This window comes from Pyxicephalus adspersus, chromosome 6, assembly GCF_032062135.1.
Source record: "Pyxicephalus adspersus chromosome 6, UCB_Pads_2.0, whole genome shotgun sequence".
Classification (NCBI taxonomy): domain Eukaryota; kingdom Metazoa; phylum Chordata; class Amphibia; order Anura; family Pyxicephalidae; genus Pyxicephalus; species Pyxicephalus adspersus.
In genome coordinates, this window is record NC_092863.1 from 27354407 (window position 1) to 27378922 (window position 24516).

At 35.8% G+C, this 24516-nt stretch overlaps 1 protein-coding gene across 1 annotated transcript in view; it reads left to right on the top strand.

The window, feature by feature from the left end:
• LOC140333367 (protein FAM240B-like) overlaps window positions 1–22611 on the top strand; it is a 36285-nt gene extending 13674 nt beyond the window's left edge. The window contains exons 2-3 of the mRNA XM_072415010.1: window positions 8125–8273; window positions 19606–22611. Coding sequence (XP_072271111.1) covers window positions 8128–8273; window positions 19606–19729 — 270 coding nt within the window. The 5' untranslated portion in view covers window positions 8125–8127 and the 3' untranslated portion in view covers window positions 19730–22611. The remainder of the gene's footprint in view (window positions 1–8124; window positions 8274–19605) is intronic.
• Window positions 22612–24516: the final 1905 nt, after the last annotated feature.

Genomic DNA, 24516 nt, shown 5'->3' on the forward strand with positions numbered 1-24516 from the left:
AGGGTCAAAGTAGCTGTGGAAATTCGTCGCTATCGCCCACACTCACACAGAGCTTTCTCAAACCGCGGCCATCTTAAGAGCCGGCCGGACACGCCCCCAGAAAATATATTTTACTTTTTTATTTTACCCAAGTAATATGCATTAGAGATACAGGTGGTAAAGTCATCAATTACCTGCATATATTTAGAAAAGCAATCTAAATTTATGTGTGACACAACAAAGTATAGTATGAATGGTAATGTCCAGCACAGGACTTAAAACATTTTAATAAAAAAACCCTTCTAACCTTTTACATGGAGATTAGGAGTATGTAAATTGGCCTGCTGCAATTTGTAGTCTAAGGCTGTAGTAAATTACTCACTTGCAACCTGCTACATAAACACACAATTCTGGAACAGCATTTTGGCATGGGTGGATACTCACAAGTGTGCACTTATTTTTGTACTCTTGCTGCTATTATTAATGAGTGCCCATGATTTTGGGGTCAAAGAAATGACAGGTCCATCTCATAGAATAGTTTATCCTGAGATAATCTTCCATTGGCTGCTTTATTACCAATTGGTATCATCCTTGTAAGTGAAAAATGCTTTTCCTTAACTGTTTTCTCTCTTGGTGACTAAAAAAGTAACAAAAAGAAACTCAAAACATTGCTCCAGTAATAGGAATCTGTCCATTATCACCAGGAGCATAATGAAAAAAAATCACCCGTACTGATTTGTCGGTAAAAACATTCTGAATGTCTTCATGTTTCTCAAAATGCAGGATGGTTGTGGCCCATTTTAATCACCACACTCATGTACACACGTAGAACATACATCATTGCAACAATGTATAAAACAAGATTAAATGAATATAAAACCAGCTGTCACATTAACTTTCTATAAAGTCTACACCAATTCAAACATCTAGTAGATGATAATATACACGTATACACTTTATTAATTTATGCTAGTGCATTGCCATATATGAGAAAGAACTGTCCTCTGGCATACATTACTGCAATACAGTATAAATCTTCAGGAACCTTTGGGTGATGTCAAAGTACACAGAAATTTTTAGCACTTCTGTAAAGAATAAAGAAGCATCCCCAAAGGGAAAAAATGAAAAAGGGTCTTGTTTCTAAAGAAAACTTTCACAGGGATAAAATTTGTAAGAAATGAAGGATGAAATATTGCACTGGTAAAACATCGTCCAAATAATTTAAATGGCACATAGCAGAGAAAACGTCTATCTATCTATTTATCTATCTATCTCTCTATCTATCTATCTAATGACAGATTCAACTCTTCTTTTGCACATATACAAGTGCCTTGAACAAGTTTCATTTTTACCCGGGTGATGTTTTGGTAATAAACAAAACTATTTTTGGAACACCTGTAAGATAAATGCTATGGCTGGGCAGCCTTTTGTATCTTGTTTGACGACGATGTGAAAGTGGGTGGTACACCATAGAAAGACTCCATTTAAATAACCACAAAATAGTAAATGTAAATGCAAATTATTTTTATTTTTATAGTATTAAAGGAATCATCGAAACATATTTTACTTAAATTTTAAAGGATATCCAAACCCATGACCAAAGTGTTATATATAGCAGCTTACCAGTCTTAGATGTGGCTATAGTAGTTCTCATTTTTAGCAAATACAGAAAATACCTGTTGAACTTGATATAGTATACTTGGCACTTCATATGATATGGTCTGAAAGCACAAACAATAATAACTCATTCATTAGATTGTGAGCCTCGTTGTATTTCAATCTTTTTGTTAGGTTTTTGACAAGTAAATTTTACATGACTGAAGACTTTCACGCTAATACATTTTTATTAGGGATTTTGCCTTTAATTGGTGGGAAAATATTCACTTTGAGTTATATTCCACCCATGGGTCCCAAATTTGCTCAAACTTTTCTAACTAGTTATTAAGGGTGCTGGTTAGCCTGCTCTAAAATATAATCCAGTTCAATTTTGCCACAATGGGTTCTAAAGAAATTTCAGCTTTCTTTCCATGCTTTTTCTAGTGAAATGTGTGCAGCTAGTAAAATAGGCTTAATTAGTTTCTTAGAGTGTGTAGAAAGTGGTTGTTCAAAATTGCTAAATAAGGCCCCTCTGTCTACTATTTCAGAAATGAGCCTAAATACTTTTGACCAGAAAGTGTGGGCTTTTGGGCAAGACCACCATATATGTTCCATCATGGCCCCCACCTCAGACCCCCTAAAACATAGTGGAGAGGATGAGGGGTGATAGCGTACTATACGGTCCAGAACCAAATACCTTCGTAATATTGTGAGCCTCTTTGAGGGACATTGAAAAACTCTGCGTAGTATGTCAACTCTATATAAATACTGGCTAATATTAATAACCCAATCCAATAAATTCCTCATTCCCTTTGCAATAGAGATAGAGACCCTGATTTATGAAAGCTCTCCAAGGCTTGAGAGAGTACACTTTCATCAGTGAAGCTGGGTGATCCAGCAAACCTGGAATGGATCTGGTCCAGAATTCAAAACATTTGCTAGCAAATAGCAAATGATTTTTAAAAATCTATTCCATGTATTCTGGATTACCCAGTTCACTTCTGAAAGTGTATTCTCTCCAGCCTTGGAGAGCTTTCATAAATCAGGGCCAGAGAGTGAAATACATATTTTAAATAATGCCTTAGTCCCCCTAATTGAAACAGTAGAGTGAATGAGTCTGATTCAGTTTAAGGAACCTAGTACATAAAAAATTTTGTTTTTGGTTTGGATATTTTTTTACATAAAAAAGTTATGTTACTTTTACGTTTTTATATAGCAGCAAGCCACTGTTAGCATGCAGCAAAATAATAAATAATTATTAATATAGTAATTATTTACAAAGCAATTTATCCAACATTCACATAACATTAGGCTCAGATTACAGGATCATGTCTCTTTTCTCAAATTTTTCATTTACCAAGTTTATTCAGGCAGAGGAAAGGTAAACTGAAGTTTTAAAGTGCATTCGTTATATTGTCGAACTTTTGTACCTACAGAGAAAACTTTTTAAACCCATGTTTACAGTTAATGTAATGTGATGTTTTATTTCCCATACAGCATGATCCTCTGGTCTCAGTACAAAGAGGTTAAGTGAAGCAGGGTCTCATTATTTCCAGTAAAGTGACTTGCAGTTTTTAGCTCCCCATAATAGAATTATAGTAACTAATAATTAAATGTAAACTACCACATTTATTGACAATGACATTTCCTTGCAGGTCACTATCAGGTTCATCACATAAAATAGATTAATCATCCAGTTAGTCCAATTAGGTTATGTACAGCTACCACATCTATTTTTAATTAGACCCTTCTGTATTTTTCAAAGGTCAGCCCAGGAAAGTAAACATGCACTTTTCAAATACTAGGAGTAGAAAATGCTGCAATTTTACAAGCCTTGTTTGACAGTTACAAGATATTCTGACCATAATGAGACACCTTTGAAATACATCACCCTCTAGTTAAAAGATACTGTGCTTTATTTTACTATCAGCCTCTTGCTTTGTAAATGTAGATTTAGAAGTGTAGTAAAATATTTAAAGATTTCTTCCATAATACTTTAACATTGCAATTTTAAACCACATTGCAATTTTAACATAGGTAGTATATTTTTGTACAGGCATGTTAAGTACATGAAGTAGACTTTAAAAAATTTTAATTTAAAAAAAAATATATATTTGCATGAAATAGCCATACAGCTTTAAAGGTGTAGAAGTAAGCGAAGCTGCAAAAATGTCCAGACTAAGAGAATGAGGGCCTATAGTACAAACCCTCTTATTCTTATTCTGTTGCTCTCTGCTTTAATGAAGATGTCGTAATGTTCTATTAACGTGTTATGTTCTAATAATATAAAGATCCTTATGGTCAATGTTTAAAATAGAAAAAAAAAAATAGAAAAAATTAACTTAAAGCTCTACACTATTAATCTGTTCATACAGAGAAAATATTCACCGGTAACTTCTTCCCACCACTATCTCCTTTCATCATGTTAGATCACTGTTTCTCCAGAGGTTGCTAGGGGTTCCTTTAGCAATGACCAGTTTATAACTCTCAGGTCAGTCAGGCTGTATTTTAACCACCTGGGCAGTTAGCCCGAACCTGGTTCAAGGTAAGAAAACTTGCTACAATCGTTTACCCCAAACCAGGTGCGGGGTAGCTAAAAATAGAAACAGGCATTACAGTGCAATCCGATTGTCATACAACATTGTATGACAATCGGATTACAACTGAAAAAAACCCACTTACCTTGTCCCTGCAGCTCATTCAAAGAAGTCTTCTGTCTTCACCTAGTGTGTGCAGTGAAGATCTCTGGGGTTTCCCGGTGATGTCGCTACATGCGCCGGTGTGGGCGGGAGGCGGGGCGGGAAATTTAAATCACTTTGTATTGAATTCAATACAAAAAAAGCTGTATTGAGTCTAATACAAAGAAATCTTTATATAATATATATATAATTTTATTATATGTATATATTATATAAGCTACTGTACAGTTACATTACAAACTATTTTTTTTTAGGTTTTTTTTTTTTTTTTAAGATTATTAAATTTATTCAATTTTGGATATATTTCGGTGAGTTATGCCTAAGAATTATAGCCTACAATCTAAAATAAATTTCCATGCAAAAAATGTAACGCTTCTTGCATGGAAGTACGGAAAGAATTAGAACACTCGGCTTTCGTGTACGCGTCCCTCGATGAATAATGATAATGTCAGTGCATACGCCCGTCGACGGGGGTCATAGCGGGATATTCAAATATTTTGTATTGGATTCAATACAAAGTACTGTATCCAATCCAATACAAAATAATACAAAATATATTTATGTGGTTTTGTCTATAGATATGTGACTTGGACTCTGTTTTAAAATTTACCACACTAGGGAGGTTTTTTAGAAAAATATAGTACTTTACAGTATACCGAATTATTGCATTTTCAGTATTTTTTATTTATTTATGCATTCTTGTTTAAGCTGATTTTTGTGTTCTTTATTTAATTTTTTTTATTAAAGGTAATTTTTTTTACATGATTGTGTGTTTCAAACTTTATTATTTTAAGGATATCTACTAGACCCTTGTTCGGACATATTTCTGTAAGTTACAGGTCTACAATTTAAAAAAAAAAAATTTCATGAAAAACAGTGTACGGCTTTTGGTACAGAAATCTAGACATCAGTGAAACGCCCAGGAGTTTAATTAACACATGTGTTTATTATTAACCATATGCTTATCAGCTCTTTCATTTGCCTTATGGGCTATGAATTTTGTGAGACTCATAGCTATAAATAAATCATATTATTATGAAATAAATAAATATCTTAATGAAAACACTCAGCCTATTTAAGGGAGGATATAACTTTTTGATCCTCCTAGTACCCTAAGGTGATTAATTTGACAACTAAAAAAAATATATAAATTAATTCAATATGAAATAATAAAATGCCCACTAATATTCCCAATATATTCAAAACTTATTTACAAATCATTATCACCCCCATGAGAAAATGAATGTCTATTCCTTTAATCTTCTCTTATAGCCACTAAATCAAGAAAAGAGAACTGTGTATAACCAGTTATTTAGATCAAATTAAACAGTAAAACTAACTAAACAAACCCATACAGCTCCACGTCTGCTCACCTAGTCAAGGCAGATAGTTTCCAAGATGGATGCAGCAGCCACCAACGCCAAAAAAGCTAAAAATGTAATAAATTGACCGGTCCTGTCCAAACTATCAGGATATCATCTATCCCGTATCTACGCCATAAAAGTTTGTAGGGTCTATACATAGATATGTTTGGGTTGGGAAATTATTTTATTTCCCAGTTGCCTGGATAAATGTAGCGTAGGACGGTGCACATCTGGTGCCCATTGCGACACCCTGTATTTGTAAACAATAGGTGTCATTGAAAGTAAAAATGTTTCTTGTCAAGACGTAATTGAGTAGTGAGGTAATAAACATAGTTAAGGTGGTGTTGTGGGGGTAGGGTTTATCAATTATCTTATTGATGTTTTTCTCCTTTCTATAGCAATCTTCTTTACATCACAGGCAAAGAACAGAGATTTTTACACCCTGTCTGTAGGAGTTTATATGGAATTCTCCTGTGTTCTTTTTTTCATTTAATTCATATAACATGTAAGTAAAACCTTTTAAATATGCCCCCCTGCCAGTTTTAAAATATTACCCTAATTAGTTAATAATTAGTTTATCTTCCGCACTCTAGAGTATCCACAGTTATCTTATGTTTTGGATCTTATAACCCCAAAGAAATGGTGAATCCATCTTGATTCCCAGTGCTATACAAAAAATATATGTATTATAATTCAATATCATTCAGGAATATGTAGATTATGTACTTTAAATTTATTATCAAGTTAATATCTCACAGCAATATTAATGTATATTACAGCATTATTAGTACAATATAGATGCAATTTCTAATGGTGGTAATAAACTTAGTATGTGTTACTATTTGATATAATACTTATGCAGTCTGTTCTATGTTCTTGATATGATGAATATTCATGAAAATGGTTCCAAATATGACTACTATATATATATATATATATATATATATATATATTGTGAGAGCCCATAGCAATGGAAAGTGTTTCAAACAGGAAACAGGGCCAGCAGGTAAAAGTTTTATTCACTAATACTATTTCCACACAAAAACAGGAAAAATAAAACAAACAGCAAAATAAAGCCTGGCCACCTGGCCACTAAGTAACTGTTAGTTGCCTTTACTAACAATTCAGCCCAACCTAGTGCTGTGCACGACTCCAAGGCCCTAACCATACATCTTTTCCAACAAAGTCTGTGTTTTTACTCACAGTTCACCTTGGACCTCCTTCCAGCTCACCAGCCAAGACAGAGACACAGGAATAGGCAGGCTGGGAGTTTATATCCCCAGCCTAATTTCCAGGATGCATTTCAGGTGAGACAGTTACACCTGATCATACCCAGGCCTCTTTAGCTCCCCCACCTGGTCAAGAAGCTCATTGCCATTAAGCCTGGTACTTCACCCCCCTTCAGGTCAAAAGGAAGACTGTCTAACTAAACAGAAAAATACTCTGCGAAACCTGTATCTGGGGCAAATGTACCTGTCCTCCTGGATGAAACCCTGTGATTTTCTTGGCCAGCTGTTACAATATATATATTTATGTATGTTTATATATATATATATATATATATATATATATATTCTGTTCATGTAGTATAAGTGCCGATCAAAAGTCCCCTGAAGAAGCCAATGGGCGGCATGCGTCGGGATAACAAGACAAATTGCCTATGAATATGAGTTGAACCAATGTGGTATTGTACATTGACATAAACAATTGTTGTATCACATTTGTATTATTGAGTCTGATTGGGCTATGTCTAGCTAAGCATGTTGAAATAGCCCAAGTAAATCACTTGTTTGCAGTGTTGCCACTAAAAAAGCCTAACTCTTGTCTTTCTTCTTTGATTTTGCCAGGCCACGCAACCATTTATTGTTATGAATGAGTATAAACTAATTCCCTTGGTACCCTACCTTTTATCTTCAACTTTTACATGTTAATGCAGGTTTGCTCTCTGTTCTACAAGATGCACGTTGATATGTTAGGCAGTGAAGTCATTTAGAAAATGCGGTTGGAGTAGATTTACTGAAGGTACAGAGACTGTCCACTTTGCAAAGTAAATTTTTACTGATCCTTATGAACAAGATTAGTTCACGTATCCGAGTTCACTTTCAAACTTATTTGCATAAAAAAATGTAAAAAAACAAAACAAAAAAAAAACATTTTTCTTGCAAATGATTGTATGATTACATGAACACAGCTTTGTTTAATTTTCCATGCTGATTTTTACAGATGTTCCTTAGGCCCATTTCAGACTTGTGTTTGACCACAGTGTTTTACCACTGCTCCCAACTGCTCCTAAGGTCAACACGTTTAAAGGCATAACCCTGCAGTGTGGTTTGCTCCCCTTGGGCACATAGCAACAGTTTCCTATGTATCTGGGAACAGTTTGCCACAGTGTTTGCACCCACAAATGTGAAGGAAAACTTTGGTTAATAATATGGGTTAATATTTAGACTCATGTAGCTGTTTTTTTATTTGTTAATTTGTTATAGACCATGGATATCAACAAAATCCTGGCCATTCGTGAAATAAAATCCCATGATGCTGATGGATTAAAAAACTTTTGGGAGAAGAAAATAGAAAAACAAACAATAGCTCATCAAATAGAGGATGCACGACGAAGCAAAAGTGCACTTTCAAAGTGAGTATTTTCCTACTTTGGTATCAATAAAGGCTTGAGATTTGATTGATGACTATTTAAAGACTGAGCCTAAAGAAAACATGTTAATTTTTTGGTGTATACACACTAACATTACAGGCTTTTCTTGATTGAATGCAGAATATGTTATGATAGCCATTACACTGTAGAATTTTTTAAAGCTGAAGTTTAATTTGATTGAAAGAAATAAAAAATAATGAACAGAAATTCAGGCAAGGGAGGAAAGGGCCAGATTATGCTGGGCGTTCTCCTCAAAAGAATGAAAGTAGGCTCTCTCTGACCTTCTATAGCATCTAATATATAATGTGAGTTTACCGAAGAGATTGTACAACTGTGTAAGACCGAAGGGAAGGTTGGAGTTCAGCAACTATGGGCAAACCTGCAGTCTGGATGTCTGTCTCTCTCACAAAAGTTAACTCTGAACCTGCCCCCTCCCAATGTAATAAAGTAGGTTGTATATGACTCCAAGTCATAACAAGATATCATAAGTTTAGTTAACAAGGAAAAAACATAAACAAACCATTCCAACCTGCATGAGCTATCTGAATTTACGCATAGTTTGGTGATTGTTCTTATCTGCAATATATGCTCAAATGCTCATATGTTTAGGTTTGGCTTTCTGGCAGCTCTAAAATGTTATATATATAAATATAGAGTAAATTGAATTATTAAGTGGGAGTACCATACTTAAGTACACAGGAAATAGGGGGCAGGTCAGAGGGCTGCTTGCACTGGCAACTGTGTGAGAGTCCAGATACAGAATGTATTATCTAATGAAAAATTGAAGATACTTTAATTCTCATACTATAGAGAACATACAGATACATTTGATTTAAACGTGCCATCTTGAGTTAAGTCTCTAGAATATCATACAATATTATTTCTTGTTACGGCTTGAATTTTAGTTACATTTTTAAGGCTGTTTGCTATGAGTAGAGAAATAAAGTAAAACTGCAAGCAACATAGTATCTCATTGACAAAAACATTATTCAGAACAACTCAAAAGTTCTTGCAATAACATTCTTGCCAATTTCTAGCTGTGCCATCATGTTGTGGCCTGGCCAAGAGTAAGTTTACAGCCAATTTGCATTATACATAATTCTACAGATTTACAGAGCTGTCAGATGTTGGTAACTGGAAATGTGGGAGCCTTTCGTCCCCTGCCCTTCCCTATTAAAATGTTATACCCATCATATCATGCTACCCTGCCACACATAGCTATCCTCCTACTCTCTATGAACCCCAATTTCTCTGTAAGAAATGGGAAATTTAACTGTAAGTGGTTAATCCTGTGGCTAACTTCCCCTAACATTACATTACTATGGCGCCATCACAAGATACGAAAAAGTATACCTGTCAGATCATGTTACCCATATATGTGGCCTGCTATATGTTGACACATATAGCAGGCCACTTACCTTCTGTAACAGTACAGGAAGGGAAATGTAGGATAAATAGGGGACTCTTGTGGCTACTCCCCATACTAAAATTGTATCCCTCCTACCATACCATGGTGCCCTGTCAAGTATAAATGTCAGCTCATGTTCTTTAAATCCCAATTTCTCCTGAAAGGGGAGCTGTAGGTATATTAAAATGTATGATTAGTGGGGGACTCATGTGACTCAAGGGAGTTGTGGCTAACTCCCCCTAAAATTTTATTGCTCTGGTGCCATCACAAGATAAGAAAAAACATACCTGTTCTACCATGCTACCCTGTCACACATATCTGGCCACTTACCTTCTGTGAACCCTAATTTCTCAGGACCAGGGAGATTTAGGACCCAGAGGATGTAGTAGTAAGAACATGTACCCTATGGCTATCTGTCACATGAATTGCATTTCTTTGAATTGAACTGAACTGAATTGTCATCGCTTTTATTTGGTGCATGTATGTTACGGTAACAAAAAACATTTAAATTTCATTAAATTTTAAATAAAACTGTTCTAGTTTTGAACATACATCTTTAAGGTTTGTTTGCAATGCGGCCCGTGGGTTTCAACAGCAGCTCCCAGATGAAAAAAGGTTGGGCACTACTGCTTTAGTGGAACATTTTTTTTTTCTTAGGAGAGATAGAAAAAAAAACACTTAACACACATTTAAAAACTTCTGTACAGCAAGAAGTATTTGTATCAAAGTAGCATAACGCTTTTTAGTTTACTTGTAATGCCAAAATTCGAAATTGTTCTGTTAGTAAAAAGAAACTAAATGCATGTGTAAGCCCTATAGGCATGTATCACTAAAGCAGCTCAACAAAAAATGCACACACACACACAATATATATTGAAATTACGGCTTCATAAACACTATTGATTTATGTGATTGATAAATTGTTAGCATGTCTGAAACCAGACATTTTTCTTACATACATATTGATGATACCAATTAAGCCTCCTAAATGGTGTAGATTGAAAATATTACAATACCTTTGTAGCAAATGGAAGTAAAAATTGATTGCGTGGCTCAAAAGATTTTTCCTGGTAGAAAATGATTGGTATTTTGCACATAATATTGAATAGCATCTCAAAGGTTTTGAAAAGACAGTTATACTGGTAAAATACATTGGACATGCATTACACCTCAGTATACAAAACAGAATTTTTTTTTAGGAATAGTCAGATTGATAATTAAAATCATTTTGCCAAATAAATAATTATCCAGCTATTTGCCCTGTATTTGGTACACGTAAAATTACTAAGTACATCCAAAATGAAGTCTCTATTTTTCAAAATACCACTGAAATATGTGAGTGCCTATAGTTAAAAAGCTGTGCAAATCCAGTTTTCTTACATGACACAGACCATAACTTATCCATAAATCTCACTGAGAATGATAGCTGGTAAAAGTCTGCTCATGCTCACCAGGACATGCTATATATTTGCTGTCACACTCACTAAAGCGCAGGCATCTCCCTCCTGCACATGCAGGCAGATCTGACTCTGAGCATGCCTCTGATCCCAAGCTTTATTCGTTTCGCCCAATCTGCTGGCCAATCAAAAAAAAAAAAGCCTCTAAATCATCCCTGGCTTTTTATGTAGCTCAGACACTACACTCCATGTTTGTGCAACATGTCTCCACTAGTGCTGAGCCCCTTGTTTGCTGAGCTAGTTCCTGTTGCTTAATTCAGTGTTTCTTTTGTCCAGCTCCTGTGTTAACCCCTTGTTGTCCAGTCTGTTGTTTCCAGCCTATTCCCTTGTGCTGTAACAGTGTTCCACCCTGTCTGTGGTTATTCCTGTGTCACCTGTGCCTTCTGTTGCTTCCAGTGTCTCCTGTGTTCCCTGTGCCTGCAGTGGCCCCTGTGTCATTGGTGTCTCCTTCCTGGATCCCTGGTTTTTGACCCCTGGCTTGTGACCTGGCCTCTCCTGCTTGCTGCCTGCCTTGACCCTGGCCCTCCTTGACAATTCTTCTGCCTTGTGATTTAGTGCCATGTATCTTCCTGCCCACCCTGGTGTGCCTAAGGACCGCAACCTGGTGGTAACCAGCAGCGCAATATCCTCACTACTAGAGGCTCTAGGGAAGACCTGGTTGCCGCTTAGACTCTGTGTGACACTTGAAAGAGTGACACTTGCTCTACTTAGTTGACATTAAAGTGTGGCTCATTGCTGATAAAAGTACATTTGTCAGGGCAATAACAACTGCCACTAATGCTTGTAAGTTGAGATTGGTGAACCAATTAATTTGGCAAAATAGAACTTGACTGGGATATCTCAAATTCATACAATATATCAAGAGGTATATGAAAACTTTTAAGGTTGTATATTATATTATTTCAGATTTTTTTAGTTGTTTATATTTTTTCCATGCTTACCCACAAGGCCTTGTAGGTGCATTCATTGTTTTCTGTTCCCTCTGAACAGTTCTCAATCTGTTGTGCTGTACATTGGTTTCATTGTCTTCTGACCACTGCCTAACTTGAACTCAGTCCTTCCTGTAAATGATCTGTTGATCTGTTAAAGCCACACATTGGGAAACACATTTTTGTTGAGTTAGATCTTACACTTGTTTTTTACTAATTTTTGGATGGTAAATCCAGGAAATGACCCCAGTTTTTTGCTATCACATTCATTTTTTACAATACAGGGTACTTTCTATTTTTGTCAAAAACATACAAATTTTACATACAATCACAAAATAATGAGATATTAACTTGAATGTACTGTTTATTTCAATTTCGTTTGTTCATACATAGGATTTATTGTTACCCTAGGACATTTTTTTAAACAGTAAAACATTTAAAAATTAATGGGGTAATCGGTTAGGGTAAAAATAATGCCTATAGCTTTTCATGGAGTGTTCATTGTTAGGACAATCCACCAGATGCTCCAGCAATAGTCACCCATCATATGTACATCCCATCTACCCTGATACCGTCCTTCCATAACTTTCAAATCATGGTGGAATCGTTCACTGTGCTCATCACTGATTGCACAAAGGTCAACCAAGGGATGAGTGAGCGAGTTTTTAAAACTTGATCTTGCAGCGAATTTAGCCGTTCTTGCTTTGCAAAATTGTAAGCGAGAATGGCCGGTGTAAGTTCACCAAACAAGCTTGAAAAAAAAACAAAAAAATTGTGGCTGCATTCATTGATCAGCTCAGTGTGCAACCCCCAGCACTAGAGGTTAAATGGGCTTTCCTCAGCCAATCAGGGAGCAATAGAGGTTTTGACCCCCCAATTTAACCTCTAGTGCCGGGGATCACAAACAGGATTGCTGGAGCTTCAAGAATGATTGAAGCTCTGAGAATCCACTCCGATCCCAGGGCACTAGAGGTAATTAACCTCTAGTGCTCAGGGATCACAGTGGAACTGCAGAAGAACTCTCAATGGAGTTTTTCTAAAGCAGTCTTGATGCTCAGAGTTCTGAAGCCTTCTTCAATAATCCCCAATCACGTGCCAAATCACTCATGCTGATCAAATCCCTTACAAACTCCTCATCATTGTTGTCACCTAGTTCATCACCATAATCATATTCTTCAAGAGAGGGTAGTGTAACAAAAACTGGCACAGGGATTTCATCTGAATGAGCCACTGGGCGTATAGCGGATGGTAGACTAGGATACTCTATGTTACATTTATTTTTCTTGTTATATCCCACTATACAAAAGTAACAGTCACTGAAATGATCTCCTGGCTCTCGCTAATCCATAGGTATACTAAATGGCATCTTATCACGTGTTGTTTTTGTCCATATCCGGAAACCCTCGACACACTGTTTTGCACACCTTATGAGGGGCCCAAGATTTATCTTGATCACCAAGTTTAACTTTGAAATATGCCAAAAAGGTTTGCTTTACAAATGTGCTGATGTTCTCCTTTTGACTGGGAATAGTGAAACTGCCACAGATATACCAAAATGAATCAGGGTTGTTTAGACGCGAAACAGCAGAGCCAGAGATGATGTGAAAGAAAGGAAATACATGTGTAAGTAGAAAAATACATTTTGGTTATTCACAACGCACAACTTCTGACCACACTGTCTTGGGTGTAAATAAATAGCCTATACCAATCCATGCTACAGTAATCACATTATTAAAAGTAGAGAAAAAAACTGACATGATAGAAGAAAACTATCTGCATTTTCAGAATCAGCATACCTATTTTAGTGTAATTAAGCTTAAAAATTGAAGTCAACAAAAAATTTGTTCAAAATTGTTCCCCAGTGTAATTCCAGCAAATGAATTCTGGCATTAATTTTTCATCCTTCTTTTATTTTTATCTTATTGAACTTCCCACTTGCTAAATCTAGAGATGAAGGTAGAATGAGACAAACGAGGTATTTGTAAGCTGGTAGTTAAAGTATACCATGGTAGGTGTTTTTGATCTCTGGTGTTTTTTGGTAACCCTCTACACTCATAGTTCTCCCCAGACGGTTTTACCCGGTTGCTCCGCCCGGCTGCTGTGCCTCCCCCACCCACCTCCCATCCGCAGCTCTAATGCTCCGCATTGATTTCAGTGAGGCTACTCTGTGCTTAGCTGTCATCCAGGGGGTTGCTGCTGACGGTGAGAGGTGGGCGGGAAGCTCAGCACACAGCTCAGCCTTGATGGGAATGGCACACAAGCAGCCCCGCCCCCATATCTGATAGCACAAGCTTGGATTTCTATTAAAAAAAACTGATTCTAAAATGTATCTGCCCAAGTGTGTGTGTAGAATGACGCTATCAGCAGCAAATCTGATAGAAATCACTGTGTACAAACCTTCATATCTCCTTAGCCTGTGTGTTGTAATGACTTGAAAATTTCAAAGTACACAGGGGACTCTTATAGCCACTTTGTACCAAAGCCACTAGTAACCAAAGAAACAGCCTTCTAGCTTTAAGGAATTTCAAGATATTGGGGTCACAAAAAAAAATCAACAAAAATAAAAATACAACATTGAGGTTGCTGTTTCATAAGGAGGTGCACCTAGGAGTCCTAAATTGAAAATGCAAATTAGGGACCCCCAGTGCCACTTACATAGCAAAGAGCATTGGAGTGGGGCCCCTAAATGTATACCTACCTGTCACAAATCTATAACTGTCAAACTAGGTCAGACTATCCTGTCTGCTTCTCTTCTTTAAACCCCAGTGTCTCCAGAGAGTATGAAACTGAAAATATAGGTGCAAGTGGGGGACACCTTTGGCTAACTCCCCTTATAATTTGATCACTATAGCATTATTAGAACATAAAAAACTCTGCCCATCAAAATGTGCTGCCCTGTTACACATTACTGCCCACTTCTAACACTTGAACTTCAATTTACCTGGAATGGGAGGTGTAGGAAACTAAAAATGTGTGGAAAACATCTGTGGCTACCATCCCCCAAAATGTCATCACTATGGCATCATTAGAACATAAATTCTGCCCACTAAAACAAAATGGGGTTCAGGTACTGGAAGCATACATTCATGAACAGGGAGGTGCGTTTTGATGGATAGAATTATTTTATGTTGTAATGATGCCATGGTGATGAAGGTTTGGGGGTGTTAGCCACATGTGTCCCCCACTTGCACGTTTATTTTTGTTTCCCTGCACCACTCCGTTCTACAGAAGTTGGGGTTCAAGGTAGAGAAGCAGACAGGGTAGCATAGTATGACAACTAAAGTTTTGTGAAGGGTAGGTAAAAATTTAGGGGCCCTACCCCAATGCTTCTTACTATGTAAGTGGTCCTGGGGGTCCACAATTTGCATTTTCAAATTTGGGCTCTTAGACATACTCTCCTTTGATACAGCAACCCCAATGTTCAATTTTCACAAGTTTTAAACTTGTGATCCCTATTTCCTCAAATTCTTTAAAGAAATTGGTTATTAGTAGCTTATGAGGGTACTGTGTACCCTAAAACTTTCAAGTCATTCCAACAACGATTTAGGAGATCTGAAGGTTTGATCACAGCAAGTTGTTAGGCTGCAGAATATGACAAGCAGCTTTTACACACACAGCTATCACGCTGCGCTGCCGATTACAAAAAAACAGACCGTGGTTAATCTTCACAGACAGTTTTTTTTTTGTAGAATATGGGCAGTGATGAGAAGAGGACACTGGCTGTCTTGCCCTCATCTGCTATCACATGCACCATGCTAATAAACCATCACCAGATTTTTAACATTATATAAAAGAGTGATTTTCCCTTTTATATAATGGAAAAATTTGTTTTGCTTTGTTTTTTTGTTTTTTTGGGGGAAGACCTCTCCCCTTACGTCTTTACTGCCATGGTGATAAAAACTGAAGGGGAATTTTAGCAGCCTCCTGGGATATTTGTGTCACATATACCAAGAGGCTGTGGGCTGCTCCTTTCTGCGCATACATATTCAGAGGCTTCCTCATAATAAAAAAAAAAGTGCTCAATCTCATGCATGTGCAGTGAAAGGCGGTGTGGGACGTTACAGTTGGCCGGACACATCTTAAGTTAGGGGAATTCACACTGGTAGAAAGGTTGCACTTGCTGCATTTCCCCTTCCTCATGCCAGGAACCACTGCTGCCTAAAATACTGCTAGCTCTGAAAAAGCCCAGCACTTACCGCCTGTTACCAATCCTAGGTGACTAGCAGTTAACAGTAGTCACTCGGGAACAGTAAATGGCCCAGTTTTTTTGCTGCTAATGTGAACTAAGCCTCACTTGTTACACCACATTGATCACACTATTACACTACTTCAAGGCATTACACTCTTAAAACCTAGAACACTAGGCAGTTGAATGAAAATACACAGCACTGAACAGTTGGGGCATATTACATAGAATAGAAAAATTGGACATACTAACAGGGCAGGCATTAGAAAGTTGGAACAAAGTACTGGGGGTAGGTAGAACACTGACACTAATAGGGCTTACTAGATACCTGTGGCATAAACTACTGGGAACACTAAATTTGCTGTGTCTTGCCCCACCCCCTTTTTTGACCACTTGGCTACAGCTTTCCCCCACCCAGCTGAAAAGAATTTCTGGGGAGAACACTGACACCACTTTCATTAGTTGCAGAAAACTAATAAAAACAGGGTTATTCAGTTCTTTAACAACAGAAAAAATGGCATGTGTATATAGACAACATTGTTGTTCCCAATCATCTTTCTGATCCTCGTAGGTCCTGGGGACACATCTTCTCCCTCCGATCTCCAAGCGTGAAGTGAAGAGCCGAGATCTATGGGGTTTCCCGTGACGTCGGTGCGGGTAGAGCGGCAGGAAATTCTAATTATTTTGTATTGGATTCAATACAAAATAGCTGTATTGAGTCCAATACAAAAAAATCTTCATACAATATATATATATTATATATGCCACTGTACAGTTATATTACATTTTTAACTATTTTTTTAAACAGATTTTTTTTTTTTAGGTTTATCAAATTAATTACATTTAATAACTATTGGACATATTTTGGGGAGTTATGCCTAAGAAATAAAGCTTCAATGTAAAATAAATTTCCATGCAAAAAATTGTACCGCTTTTTGCATGGAAATTTGGACAGAATTAGAACGCTAGGGAGGTTAAAGTTTTGGGACTGAACCTGCAAAGACAGTACACTTGGCATTGATGGAAATCTGATGGATGTACTTGGGAGTTGTTTCTGATTTATACACTTCTACTTTTGCATCCTGCCATCGTTAACAAACAAGGTAAAAAAACTATTCTAAACCTGTTACATGATACTTATCTGAACTTCTGCAATGACACATCCACATAACTGCGCTGACAAGTGGTCTTGTAATATGCTTGCTGCCTCTTCTCGCAGACAGTATCATTTTACTTTATTTATTTAAATGCAAAGCCTGATGACAAGACATTTTTTTTAATCAGCTGTGGTTATGCAGCTTTGTCATTTCAGCCATTCCCTTGAAGCTTTGTGAGACAAGAAAGCATTACTATAATACAATGACAAGCACACAGCACTCTTAATAAACAAATGCAATTTAAGCTTTAAAGGCTGATTAATAATAATACGGTGAATAACTCTAGTGACAGCAGCAAATCCTTTTTAATACAAGTCTATCATAGCCGACTAGAACCGTTACTACTATAAATATGTTTGTATGTAGGAATGTTTGCATACGCAAGTACAGTAACAAAGTTTGGTGCCTTAAACCAAGGTAAATACTCATTAATTATATACACCCCTTATAAAAAGATATGAAGTATGTGGCACCAAAAGTTTGGGGGCTTTTTTTATTGATTATACCACAATAAAACAATAAAAAGTTTCATTTCCAAGTTAGAAAGATAGCATGATCACGGCAAGTAAATATATGACTTCACATCTAATAAATTCATTATACAGTTTAATTAGGTAACGAGTTTCACAGAGTCTTCTCTTCTTCCTCAGACCCAGAAACTTTGATTCAACAAATACATTGTATAGATTTCTTCTAACTGTATATGTGTATAGTGAATAATATTATACAGTATTTATATAGCACCATCATATTACACAGCACTGTACAAAGTAAATAGTCATGTCACTCAACTGTCACACTCTAATGTCCCTGCCATAGTCATATGTCATTATTGTAGTCTAAAGGTCAATTTTTAGGGGGAAGCTAATTAACCTAACTGCATGTTTTGGGGATGTGGAAGAAACCGGAGTACCCACGCAGACACGGGGAGAACCTGCAAACTCCATGCAGATAATGTCCTGGCTGGGAATCAAACCTGGAATAGAGCTGCAAAGGCCGGAGTGCTAACCCTTGAGCCACTGTGCTGCCCATGAATACAAAACTTCTTATGAAAACATTTGTTCTATATTAAAATATACAATATATTACAATATATTATACAATATATATTAATGAACAGACAGCAGGGAATTTTTTTAAGGAAGAAATTGTTGCTTGTGAGTGATCTAACACTTACAAGATATTTTTACCAGGCTTGACCATGTTATCTTTTTAACTTTGTATATGTTTATGTTGTTTACACTGCCAATGTTTATGTTTGAAATAAATACATTTTGAATTTTACCTGAATTTAATGGAAGTATGATCGATATAAAACAAAAACAAACTTTTGGTGCCACACTCTTCATAATGTTTGCATATATCTATTTGTTTATCCCTTTCTATTCTGTAGGTATACTGTATATTAATACAATAGGCTGTCCTGATCCTATAGAATAATACATTGCATCTAGTATTCTAATTAAAAAAAGGGAGGGTGAGATTTTTTTCATATATTACACATGCTTTAATGTAAATAATCAAATACCACTCAGCTTTAAACATTCAATATAATGTGAATCATACTGTATACATGAATTTGTTTATGACAGAACTGCAATAACTCAATCACAGCAGATTTGGCACTTTACAACCCATGTCTAGGGCAGTTAATATTCCTTTTTATCTCCACAGATCTCTATGAGTTCATACAATGCCTATAGTGTAGACCTAAGCCCCCTAGTTTTCTAGTTTTTGATATAGTATAGGCAATGTTGACAGCAGCTATTTTTCAACCCCAGGATTTCTCCAGAGATTACTGGGTGTTTCTTCAATTGTACATTATCACCCATTTGATTATGTTTAATAGTTTAATTTTGCTTAATAGTGTCCTAAAAGGTGGTGTTTTAACCACACCTGTAGGAGAGGTTACCTGGGACCTGATCATAAGTTAGTAAATCAGGTCCACTGTGTACTGAAGTAATGATTCAAAAAAGTTTTGCTTAGGGCATTAAAGGTTACCGTCAGCCCAGACTTTAGGTACACAAATGTAGATGTTAAATATAAATACCAATTTCATTACTTGAACATGACCCCATGCTAGGTCCCAGCATGCAACTCCCCTTTTAGTCTATGACCCATGTATTCTGTATAATGCTTGTTTCCACATCAATAAAAATGTCTATCACCTGTTTCAGATTGAGAGATGAATGGAGACAAAGGCTGGAAAGCAGACTTAACATGTTACAGTCTCTGCAAGAAGAACAAAAGAAACATCTCTACGCAAAGCCACCAGAGTCCGAAGCAAACACAGCAGCTTAAGGCATATAAAAGCAGAACTGAATATTTTTTTCAATTTTTTTCATCTTTCAACATCCTCTTTGTCTTTCAGATTCAGATAAACATTTAGAAGATGTGTGTGGGTTATGTTTAATATGATGGGGTTGAAAAGCAACATACATGCTATATAGTATTTGGAATGTTGTTGTTTTCGTTTTTTAATTTTATGGCTGATATTAGCAGTATTATTCGGATCTGTTATGCGGCATCCTACTCCAAACACAAAAGACCTAGTTTACAGTATTGAATAAATTATAAACCTGAGCTCCTTCAGCATGCATATTTATAAGGTGCGCTATGTCCTTTTGTCATTAACAACCAAATAAGCAAATTGTAAGCGTGTTGATAGAGGATATTTTATGCCATGAGTTATTTTCAGCCTCTAGAATCACACAGAAAAAAATGAAGACAGACGCCTGGGGTAGTGTGATCCCATTGTTTTACCTCTGTATTGCTGGCAAAGAAGAGCTACTTACTGTATGAAAGTTACAAGAAACCATATGAATATATTAACGTGAAATGTGGAAAGATTATAGCTGTATCCCTTCTGTTCTTTACATTTGTTGGTAATAAGAATACTACTCTGGGATTGTTTTGTATAAACTGTTTGGGGTTTTGTTTGATAGCTGTTTACCTTATTTTGGGAAACCAAGGCAAAATCTTTGTTAAAGCTGAGCTTCAGGCAGATATAAAGACACAAATTGTTAAAACATAAATATAGTAGCTCTGTATTTATTAACATACCGTTACATGAATTTTAATACAAGCAATGGAAGTAACTGAATTTAAATTTGATTTTATATCAAACGCTTGCAGAGTTCAGACTGGGAAAGGGGGAATCACAATTAGGCAGTCAGTTGTACTGCAATGCTGACACATGCTAACAAGACGCATGCTGATAGAATGAAATATTAAAGTGGCATGAGCTAATTCTTCTTTTATTGTCCAGCTAATGGTTTCACAAAGGAATACTTATTTAAAGGGACACAGTCACCTTGCCCATGACCCCATAATTAGAAAACCAGCTACTCCTTCTCCTGTCATAGGTAGTGCTTAAATCAGTGGCGGTCTGTAATAGGAGAACAGGTATCTTGCACCACCATACCCATAAGTGTTTCCAGTTGCAGAGAAGGAAAGAGCCATAAGGGAGTAAAAACAAGATGAGAATTGAGGGACTCCTATGCAGAGACCCAGTCATTTCAACCAACATGAGCAAGGAAGGTTAGGTTAGGTTACATATTCTTATATAGGAAATGATGCAAGAGAAAGATTTGGTAACATTCTAGAGTTAGATGAGCAAAAAATAAAATTTCTTGCCAGGTAAAACAGTTCCAAAATATGTATTATATTTTTGTGTTTGGGTTGTTTGCTAGGTGTTTAGCTTTAAAATTATGCAATAATGAAGGTAATTATTTTCCACCTTATACATTCATGTGATCATGCCTAGGTACAGTACTTTATAATATTACCTAAAGGAAACTAGTAGTAGCCAGTAACATTCAGCTGGACTTGTTTTCTAATGGAAAAGACTTTTCATAGTTCACCCAAGTGACTTTGGATTAAAATAATTCAGTTGCCCATGTGAGTGTAAATGCTATGGGTATATAAATGTAAACTTAAGAAGATACTCAGATGAGTGATGAAACATCTTCAGCTTTGCTAAATAAGTCCAGTTAAACATGACTGATGACTACTAGCTATACCATAACTATATCTTACTTTTATATTTTGACGCAACAACCCGGAGGAAGCATGCAGATTATAAAGTCAGAGTGAAATGAGCACTCTTTACTTTATCGAGATTAGGAAGTATTGACACTGAATCAACAAAACAGTCATCCAAATAGCAATTTGTAGCTGATATAGATGTTCGCAATTGCAGCTTCTATATTCTTTCACTAGATGCGTCTTTTAAGATCCAGGTCATGGTACATTTAAAAATGTTATTTTTTTATTATTAGGTAATTCCTCCCCAAGTGGGATGCTGTAGTCTGACATGGGCAGCTCCTAATGAACCATAAAATAAGAAAAAGTTGAGATATTCACTGCTGCATGAATTTTGATTGCTGCTTTTACTTTAAAAAGAACACTATTCAAATGACCCATCTAATATGTCCACAAACAATTTTATTTTTAGTACAAAGTAATACACTTCAGCTGCATGAAATGTTTGTAACCTGTAAAATGTTACTTTTATTAGCTTTTTTTTGGTTTTTATTAAGTTGAGAGTTAGGTCTGCACTAAGAAATAGCACCTTTTGATCTGTAGAACTGTTGTATTACTATGTCTCCAGTTGCTTTTAGCAGCTTAGATATAAAAGAAGTATATGGATTCCTAGAATAAAGTCAAATGTATAATGGTTTTGGATTCTATTGATAAATGAAATAGTCAGGAAACTGTGTAGAGAAAATGGGTTGGAGCTGCATAAAAAGTGTGCGTTAGGGATAGTTACATGTATTTTAGGGACAGTGAAGAAAGACTTAAGAGCAGAGGAGGCAAAATACTGTGACAATTGCATTTGTTCTTGTTATAATTTATTTTATAGCAATCATTTAGGAATATAGCACAGCTTCTTGATTTTGGTTCTTGGAAGCATATAACTGTGTGGCTACATTGATATGGTACAGATATGACAAGTATAATTTTTTGGAAAGTGATATAGAAGGGGTCATCCTTTTTACCCAGGTGGGGTTGTATACCTGAATGTATATCACTGAAGTGCCATTACAGAGTCAAATGTATTTACTTGCTTGCTGTGTCCTGGATATTGTGCCTTACTTAGACTGTGAATGGATGTGAATTTTAACAAAAGTTTCTTCTGTGATGGAAGCCATACATATATTACATTAAAAAAATGCATTAAATCTAGTTGTCATTTATACATCTCGCAATGCTTACACAATGTCACATCTAACATCTTATTTTGTGCTTAGAATTAAGATTTAAGTGAACATAATTTCACCGGCATAGAGCTGGGAATAATTCACTTTACACATTTTTTGTACTATATCTATCTGCACAATTACTGAGGTAAAAAAAACACCTGTGAGTTAAACCGATATCTTTGCTGTATTAGTATTATGTGATCACTGTGGCACTGGAGACATGGTAGGGGATGTGTCCTTTGCTGAGATAATGCAGCTGCAGTAAACTCGTAGTAAGCACACTGCAAATTTAACAAATAGCAGTACTCTCAATGTACTCTCAAATTATGGTTTCTTTAAAAATAAGGTTTAATTCTGTCATTGAAAAAAAAAAAAACGTGCTTAAAGCCGATTGAACAAGACTGTTTAGTGCGGATCTAAAGTGCACATTTTTTGTATTAAGCATTTTACTGTATATGCGGTAAGTTGCTTATAAACTTTTCTGAAAACAGGTAATCTATTCAATAATTGTATTTCTGTTGTCCAATACATCTGATAGACATTAGTATTATATCGAGAATTATACTGTGATTATAGTTTGATAGATATGATTACTGATTTACTTGCTAAGCACTTGGCATAAAATCTGAGCTCAGTATTGCTCTTTCAGTCTGAAACCCAATTCACCTTGACTAATGTCAGAATTAATTAGGTGTAAGATGCTCTACAAAGTGATTTAACCACAACAGGGACAAATATTAGAGTTTTAATTGGGATCAATCTGTGATTTTTAATCATTAACTTTTTAACAACAGCTGCTGCAACAAAATGCAGAAACATTTATGGTAAAAAGAGGCTTAATGAGTGTTAAATTGTCACTCGCCCCCCCAAAAAATAAGATCCTTATATGTGGACTATTACATATTTAAAGAAATGCTTCTCATAATAAAGAATTCTGATTTAAGTTAAAAAAACTGTAAACCTATAAATCGCTACACAAAACAAAAGCAAGGAAAGGTTAGAGAAAACAGTGGCTCACGTAGATGCTTAATGAACTTGTTTGTATATTTGTAGCTTTACTTATTCATACACAATACAAGTAGAAATTCAACGTTTTTGCTAAAACACCTGTTACAATACTCACAGGATTTAGGTGTTCATCAAATTTACATTTGTTAACCAAATAATCATAAAAGACAAAATGTGCAATGGGTGCATGACATTCATTATCAGTACATAATATCAAAATATCAAAAATACTCTTTCTGAATTAATTGTTAACTATAAATTCAATATTAAGATGGTACTAGTACCATACTTTTCAATATAAAATAGATCTACATGTAAAAAGATATTTACTTACATTTTAGTGTTGAAAAACTCAAGTGATTAAACAAGCAGTTAAAGTTTGAAGGCTCAAATGACTGATGTATCTGCATGTAAATAAAATATATATATAAATTAGTGTGTGTTCAAGGTTGAATGAATCCATAAAAAATTAAAAGGTGTTTGCTGGAAGATGGTACATACCTTCATGGTAATATCATGGGATATATTTACGAAGGCCAAATATGGTAAATAGGTGTTAAGTATTAGGAAGATCATGTCCTTTGGAGTAAGGGTAAGGGAACAGTATATCCATTCATTATCCTATTTTAGTCATCAGGCAGGAAAATATTCCTGCAACTCCTGCAACAATATAAAATATGTATAAGAAGAAGTTACCTGATGAGCAGTGTCAGTACATACTGGCTCATCTAGTCAAGGTTGATGATGGGAATAAAATAGTCCTTTGACCATGAGTATAATGGGCTTTCACTTTAAAATTAAACTACCTGTTTGTGGAAATAAAACCTTATGCTCCATAGGGAGCATAAGGAACTCGAGATAAAGGTCTAAACAATA